Source organism: Belonocnema kinseyi, chromosome 6 (assembly GCF_010883055.1).
Source record: "Belonocnema kinseyi isolate 2016_QV_RU_SX_M_011 chromosome 6, B_treatae_v1, whole genome shotgun sequence".
NCBI lineage: Eukaryota > Metazoa > Arthropoda > Insecta > Hymenoptera > Cynipidae > Belonocnema > Belonocnema kinseyi.
The window spans coordinates 104,270,550-104,279,392 of record NC_046662.1 but is presented as its reverse complement, the minus strand read 5'-3'; the positions used below and the strand labels follow the sequence as shown (position 1 = coordinate 104,279,392).

Genomic DNA, 8,843 nt, shown 5'->3' with positions numbered 1-8,843 from the left:
AGAAATAATGAAATATGCCACATTTTTATTTAAAAATATTTCTATTTCCTTTAATTATTATAAAACTTGCAAAAAATATAGCAATTGCTATATTTGTGAATTTGTGTGAAATATATAAATATTAGTAATGAAAGCTAAAACGTGAAGGGCTAGGAACCAGTCGAACGACAAGATTTATTGGGGCCAGTTTGACCTAGTCTTTTCACTGCCAATGCAGCCAATGGCTGCCTTTTGGTGAGCCCTGATCTACATCGACATATTCAAGTTTTTCGTTATGTGTTTTAGATTTAGAACACTACGCGGTTGATTCATTTTTAACTTTCTTTCAACAAATTATTAGGAGATTTCTATACACCATTGACCCATTTTTCATTTCTCGCAAGAACAAATATATCTGTAAACATTAAATGATTTTTCTCTACTTCCACAGAAAACTCTCTTGGTTTGAATTGATTTACGTAAATTAACATCACAATTAAATAAGGTTCAGTAGGTGCTTTATAGGCATTTTTCAACAAGATGAGAATTTTGAAGCCTTGAAATTAAAAAATATATATCAAAACCGGCCAAACGATTTAATCTCGTTAAATCTAGTTCAAAAGTATATACAAGCATCCAATTTATATTCTCAACGTTTGTAAACTACTCTTATTATACCTATTAACAGACTTAATACGCTTAGATACAATAATACATAAATTTCGCTATCCTGAGCTCAAACATATGTACTTTTCAAAGATAAAATAAAGTTCTTAAATAATTATTTAATTGTGCTTATAACGTCTTTGTAAACAATAAGCATTTAAGCAGCATAAATTGAAAACAGATCACAAACGTACACACCAAATAATTTGTTTACGCATTATAAATTGTTACGGCTCTAAACTACAGCCCTGCAAGCACGGATTTGGGGAAGTCCGAGTCAGAAAGCTAACTTCACATATGTCGGTCTGTGTTCGTCTGAAAACAAAATTTAAACGCGACTTATATGCGTGGTTTATTGTGTGGGTTTATGTGAAATACAAAAAAAACTTGTTTACTTATAAAACAAAGTTAAACTTGATCAAAAGGATGTGTCTCCCGATATTATTTATTAATTTCATGAACAAATGTACATTGTGGACATTTACAAGTAAAGCCAGATACGATTTGCTTTTACTTTTTCTAAAACTATGTTGCCAGTGAGATTTAGTAATAAAAATTTGTCATCCGATATTAATAATTTTTTCTTCTAATTGTAGTTACATGATGTTGCCAGTGACGGGAGTGACATTAAGTGATGACTATAAACATTTACAGTTGCCATTTGTTTACATAATTTGTTTATATATTTAACAAATGGTATTGAATAATATATTTTTGCAACACTGTATGGAAAGTTCGCTGTTTATGTATCAAAACCAATTTAAAGTCAGTCGACGCGTGATCATCAGCTGACTCCGAAGATTCGGAATTTGTACTTGCAGAAATTCTGCATGAAGCCTAGAATTCCAGTTTGGACATGATGCCGGATGTGTTGAGAGTGAATTATACAAAAGTTTACAATGAAATTAAAAAGTGAGGGAAAAGCAGAAATTCAAAGTCGTTATGTGAGAAAGTGTTATTCTTCAAGAAGCAGGCTGAGATATGGGCACCTCCTACACTGTTGTCTCGATATTCTATATTAAAATGTTAAATGAATGCTTACGATAAAGTCAATATCGGCACTTACGCGCGATTGGCTAATTTCTTGAATAAAAACTACAAAAATTATTTAAGTCGAAAAGCAAATACATTCACACATGACCAGCTGAAAAAATTCTTAACCCAAGCTCCGGATCACCAGTATTTACCAACGAAGATATGTAAATATAAATTATTTAACATGAATAAAAAATAGCCTAATAGGAAGCCCCATTCAAGTTCCAGTGGAACGTTCCTGGAAAGTTCTTGTCGTTAGGGTATAAAATAAATATGACAGTAACTCTGTAACATGGTTATGAAGGATCTCGATGACCGAGGAAATTGCGTGTTCTTTGTGATGCTTCCAGAAACGAAAACTGGTGTTGTCAGTGCTTTCGCTTTTATGGGTGGAATTATACGATATTTATAAAAAATATATAACTCTGCGTCCAGAAAATGTAAAAGACGACAAGTTTTCTGTAAACTACCAAGAAGGGAAGTGTACTCGACAATCTATTGGAGCCAAAGTTTGGAAACATGACAAAAGAGATCGCCACGTACTTGGATTTGCCTAATTCAAAATGATATACGGAACACAGCTTTCGACGTAATAGAGCAACAATATTAGCTAATTCCGAAGGTAAATTCTCCGATATTAAACAACTTGGAGGCTGGAAGTCCAACCACGTTGTGGAGAGTTACATCGATGACTGCGATGCTAGAAAAAGGAAAACATGTCAACAGATAACAGGATCAATAATGTTATCAAACCAATTGCCAGCACCGAATTGCAGAAAGATTCATGACAACCTAAGTGTTCGTGCATCAATATCCAAGATCTGTGAAAAACAGTTTGAATCGCTAAAATTATAAGTTTTATTTAATCGCACTCCATTTGGTGAACCAACATGATACGCGTGTGGATTGGTAATTCTTGACGAGTGCGACTATCGTCACCCGACCGAAGGGTGACAAACGTCACACTCGTCAGGAATCACCAACTTCCCGCACTTGTATCATAATGTACTATTTCAACACTAAACTTTAATGGCAACATAATTTAAGGACAATTAATAGAAAACCTTATTTTCTTGCTGACTTTAAATGTGAACACTGTGAATTTGTTTATATAATTTATTTATAAAATTAACGAATAATATCGGGAGCGATATATATATATATTCAAAATTATCAGTATGTACATGAAATTTTGATGAAAAAATAAAGGAGCACATTGATGTTCGAATCACAAAAAAACTAAGAAAACTGTGAATAATACCCTGTGCTTGCGCACAAGGCATGTTTCACTCTACGCTAGACTTGAAAAACCGCCGTCCCAATAATACTTCCAACTTAAATTCAAAATCCATCTATCAGTTCTAAAAACATAGAACATTCCAAAAAATTGAACCCCAACATTCAATGTGACCTAAATCCCGCCATTTTCCAGTTTTTCGAAAATCCTTCTAAATAGGGTGATTGTCAAATTGCCGGCGAACTTGACGCCCAGTCAATAAGAATTACATGAAAAGCCTTTGTTTTCTTTTCTTCAATTTATATTTCAAATACCTTAATTTAAGATGCAAATACCAGAAACTGCATTACCACACCCTGTCTTAACCTCAATCTATACATCGATAACAATATTATCACCGTTCTTTTGAAGAATAATTTTCTTTAAAAGCTGTTGCTGTCAAGTTTCTGACCGCATGTTAAAAACCCCAGTTGCGGATGGGAAAATTGAATGGAAGTGCATTTAAAGTCCCCTTTTATAATCAGGTGACTTTTTATAATTGCAATGGGTTCATTTTTTCATAATAAACCAATATTATAAAGTGTCTTGGATGGAGTCGCATCTATTGTATAATGAGAAAGGTATTTTACGTACATTTCTTACTTCCAACCTTAACTTCAGTTTCCATATTTCGACTAAAAATTGCATAACTATTTCTTATATTCCGATGTGCCCTGCGCAGGTTTAAAACCTTTATAAATGATAATATAATTTAGTATTACAGTGAAGTTTCTCTTGCTTTAAGACTCGCTTGTTTTAAGCCAGCCGCACATGGTTATTTTATCACGGTCTTTGTACGCTCTCCTCGGTATCTGTAGCTGACCAATGAAAAAGAGGATATTTTAGTATGACGTGATGTGAGGGCAGGCAACTTTTTAAATAAAGTATTCAAAACGTAAAAGTAACTCATAAATATCAGAATATTAATATTTGTCTAGTATAGAATATCTATTTTCTCAGTCATGCTCCATTCTTTTGTCGATTGATCAGAGCCGGTACTCTAAACTCAAATTTGGGACAGTTGATTGTATTTCGTGACATTAAAAGGTCTTCAATCCACAAAAGAATGGAATATGACTGAGACAATACATTCTACACATGAAAAATATTACTATTGAGACCTTGAAAACTTAATTTTATGCTTCGAATACTTTCTCTAAAAACACGCAACACTCCTATATCAAGAACTATATGCTAATCTTTCATACATTTCCACCTATCCTAGCATGACAGCGACGGTATGCTACAAAACTCACTATTCCGTGAAATATTTCATTCGTTTTTTGATTCTATTATATTGATTTTTAATTGGAAAATTATAATATTTCCAGGAAACGTTATATTTGTCACGCCGTACGTCAATAGAAACACTAGCATGCATATTAAAAACTCTAAAGTATAAACTTGTAATATTACATTCATAATAACTTATTTAAAGAATCCGATGGGTCCTAATAAAAAACACCTATCTCACGCGGGTCAATTCTAAATCCCATAACTGTACCGAACCTCTTTAAAAATAACGCATCTATAGCGTGCAGATTCTAAACCTCGTAACTTTACTAAACCGTTTAAAAATAACGTAACTCGATTTTTGACGAGTTTCCACAAATTAGATAACTATATTGACTATACCCTCGAGTATCGGAGTAATTTTACGAAAATTCGTAAGAATCCACCTAGCGATGAATTTTGCAATTGAAGCTGTTGTGATATTTCAATTCGGGCGGTCATTTTAATGTAAAATTCAGTATGTGAAAGAATAAAAAAAAAAATTTATTAGGGCGACAGGTTTCGATTATTCGAAGCTCAAACTTCGTACAATTTCATGGAAATTGAAGAAACACAAGCCGGACACGTTACCACCCACCTATACTATGGGTATTTTTTGAAGTTCAAATATTCTGTAACAAAAATTTGAAATATACGTTTTGAATAACCGCATTTTTCCCGTTACAATAGCAGAAAATGTGAAGGCAAAATAGGAATAGTTCGAATTTGATCTATTTTTATGTAAAAGCTGTCAACGAAGTTGAACATGACTGTCAATTTCTTCGCATTAAGAATCAAAATGCTCCAAAATTAGAAAGTGACCTATGAAATAAATCAAACATCTTACAGTTTCCGTCAGGGTAAAATTAAAGATCTTTGGTCAATTTCAAACCTTGATGTAATTTTCAATCGCAAGAAAGTGATTTTACCGACGAATGGTATTTTTACACGCTGCGACAGAATTTCCCCTTCTAAATGTAAAGTTCGTACGAGGGACCGTGTAATTTTGTTTTTATCGAGTGTGTAATGTTACACTGCAGTTCGAGGGTCCTTTTATTTACATCGCTATAACATACCTATACGTATTTCCTAATCCCTAACAATAACTTTAGTGTACATAGTGTATTAACCTATATAGTTGTTAACGTTTGAAGTCATATTTAGGATAAATAAGTCCAAGAAAACGGACGTGTCCGTAAAATTGCCAGATAGTTTTTTGCTTAATAAGAAAAATTCAAACATTTTTTCAAAAATCTAAACCCAAATCTCTTTGAAATTGAATTTGTTTAAAATTTTTTTTAAGTACATATCGAACGAAAAACGTAAACAGAAAATTAATTTGTCTACAGGTACTTTTGTGTCCTATTGTGGGATGTCCGACGAGCCTGCAGGGCTACATGTGCCTGAACTATTTAAGCATGTCAAGGTGATCAAAACTTGTAGCTTCAAAATTATTTATTTTCTGCAGTTTGCACGCTTAAGCAAAATCACTTTCCAGAAGCATATTGCGTAACTTTAAATAACCCGATAGAAAGATATGCGTAGTTTTTAAATCACAAAACTAAACTTATTTCGTTCTGTTATTTTCTGGCAAAACTACTTTTCTATCTTTTTTATAATATCCTTATGTTTCGCAACAACGATTACTATCTTCACGGTTGTATGAAATGTGCGAATCCTCGATAAGTCTGTGTAAATTGTTCAATTCTATATATTGTGTGCCTGAAAACTCCACTATTATTTGTTAATGATTCCAGTTTTCAGCATATAAGCAGACTTTTAATCTAACCGTGCGGTCAACTTCAAGTCCTTATAAATTCGAGTCATACCTTATATTAAAATCGATAAACTCAGGTTGATCGCTAATTAAGATGACAAGACTTACGTATTACTCCACACCTATAAAGTTTTGAGCGTCCAACGGAGATCAGTGCTTTGAATGAATGATATGCATAAAACATTTTGGTTTCCAAGAAACTTGAGAGTAAGGTCAATACTATACATAACTAAGAGAAATGAGACTTATTTGATGCAAAGAATAAGAATTTGAGAATAATGATGATTTTGTGATGTTTCGCAGCAGAGTATAATTAATTCGAGAAGGGATACTCGTATATCACATTATCGCATTGCAAAGAATGCTCTTGTTACGTCCTCTATTGGCTGTGGGCGTGTATGAAGGTCAATCGGAGGGTCCTCTGACTCTACGTGCTTATCTCTCAATTCTCTCCATTCAGATAAATGGTTTGTGTATTCAAACACCTTATCTTGCTCTTCTAATTTCTGGTATAAGTGCATTAATCCGCGATAATCGTACTCGAGGCCACTGTAACTATGACCGAAGAGTTTTAAACCTGAAAAACAAATAATTGTTTTTTTTTTTTTAATATATACTTCATTAATACGCTAGGGTATCCAGCAAGGCTTATATTAAGTTTTACTTATCGTACAACCGAGACATGAACTTCAGATATTGTAGTTTTGACAACTAAGGTTCCAAAAACTACGTTTCAAAATTATTTGTAATTAAAATACTTACTAATTTCAATGCTTCGGTAGTACAGTTTTTCAGCGTCTCTATAGCGATTCATATGAAAATTATACAAGGATGCCAAGTGCCCTATACTTAATCCAACTTCGTAATCTTCCAAACCTAAAAGTTCTTCCTTTATGCTAATGGCTTTCAGATGCATCATTTCTGCTTCCTATAATAACGAAAAATAATTTCAATTTTTTAAACGTATAAACTTACAAAACTATAAAACAGATTAAAGCTTCCATAACGTATTTTAAGAATAATAAATCACGACTTAAAACGTCTACCTTCTGAATATTTTCTTAAAATATTTATTCAAATTGATTACAAATTTCTTGGCGAGTTATTTCGACATTCAAAAAGAGATCTCGCGAGTCCTTTTCTTCTCAAATAAAAATTTTTCTAATATTTTATTTGTTTGTAAGATAAGGATGATACACCACTGTTTAAAAATGGCTTTTTACAAGTAAGAAGTTAGGCTTCGAAAGAACTACGACTTTCTATATAAGCAATTCTCAATAGACTTCAGATCTGATGTCCTAGTTATTTATTGGGGCTTGATTATAGGATTAAGATTAAATGACTGAGATAGGATTAAGTGTGACAAAAACTACATCGGACAATAGTTTTTATACATAAACTTATCTCTACACAAAGCTCGGTCTTTACGGAACTTAAAAAACATGCAACTTATTCTTGTAATTATTTCATTTTAAATTTTCATAAGGATGATTCTCCACATACAGGGCACTTTTGGGTCTCAGGCCTCTAATAACTAAACTAACATAAGTGGGGTTTCTATACATAAAAATTGCATACCTCGAAAATTGAACCAGCGATCCCAAATGTATAACTCCAGAGGGGGACCACTGAGCTACTGGACTCATTGATGTGCATTTATAACGGGTCCTTTATACCCAGCGCGTTGGTTATACATTAAGAAATCGATTGAATAGGCCAGTCTTTAACTGTAATCGCACTGGCGAATTCAGGGGAAATGGAGCTTGAATTCAAATCTCGCAAATTCAAGTAAATTGTCTGACAGTGAAATTAATTCGTGCAGAAGCATTCAATTGGATTAGGCTCCCTAAGAATTTCTCGCTGCATTCCGGCGAATACGATATTTGAAGACTGTATTACTTTTCACGAATTTACACGAATTTACAACCTGCTCCAATTCGAGATTGTCACAAAGAAATATTCACGGGGCTTCTAGCAAATTCTTCTTAAATAAGACTCCGGATTCTATAACCTTGCATCAGTTTTGCATGGCCGCTTCAGGCCGCTTGAATTGGCCCCTGACGGCTTGAAAATCAAATTTCGAAAACTCAACTTTATAAATATCATTTTGGAGTAAATTTCATGGCGCATCTTTTACCTCTCGGCAAAAAACTTGTCTCTTTTACCGCTTCCCTAAAAAATAAAAAAATAATTAATTTTTCATACCAAATTTATTAAATATTTTGACTTCAACTCGCTCCGAAAGACAAAATTCTTTATATTTTAAGATGAAAACTTAAGAACTTTTCCTTCAAACTGTTCTTAAGATAAGGTGCAATTGAAGATTTATTGGTTTGGTTGAATAAAAAAGTTATTAATTTTTATGGCAAGCAGTATCAAAATAACGTTGGACAATTTTCAGACGCTTCATTTATCGAGGGAATTTTAAGTAAGCTCAATCTTCCAGCAAAGGAAACGTTAATTAGAATATAGGAAAGTTTTCTGAAAAATATTACCTTAATTGAATTATTAGTTAACAAAATAGAAGCATTTCAATAGTATTGATCCAGTATCGTGATAGGTGATAACTTCGGACCCTAGACCGGCTCGACCACAGCCGTCGCATTACGTCGGCGGGCCCTTGGACTGACATCATAGTCTATTTATTTGTTTACACTATTAAATAAAAATTTTAACATCAAACCAGAAGCAATTATTTTTTTACTAGGGCAAAATAATTAAGTATTTACATCTTGCACTACAGTCTGTCAAGTAAAAGCGTGGGTGGCTTTACTCGCAGTCGGTAAGGTGTATCGACATGATTTTGGTGTCAAAATATTAAGAAGAGCTCCCTCTTTC

The 8,843-nt window shown here is 33.2% G+C and overlaps 1 protein-coding gene across 2 annotated transcripts in view; it reads right to left on the bottom strand.

The window, feature by feature from the left end:
• Positions 1–236: 236 nt before the first annotated feature.
• Positions 237–8,843, bottom strand: part of LOC117175663 (amyloid protein-binding protein 2) — a 58,480-nt gene continuing 49,873 nt past the window's right edge. Inside the window, exons 8-10 of one of the 2 annotated variants that reach the window (XR_004467471.1) lie at positions 6,768–6,933; positions 6,114–6,582; positions 237–960 (exon numbers count right to left, since the gene is read on the bottom strand). Coding sequence is in view for 1 of the 2 variants with exons in the window: in XM_033365389.1 (XP_033221280.1) it covers positions 6,350–6,582; positions 6,768–6,933 (399 nt within the window). In the remaining variant the exon portion in view is untranslated. Of the gene's footprint in view, positions 961–5,189; positions 6,583–6,767; positions 6,934–8,843 lie in introns of those variants that run through there. The other variant, XM_033365389.1, reaches the window with a different exon arrangement.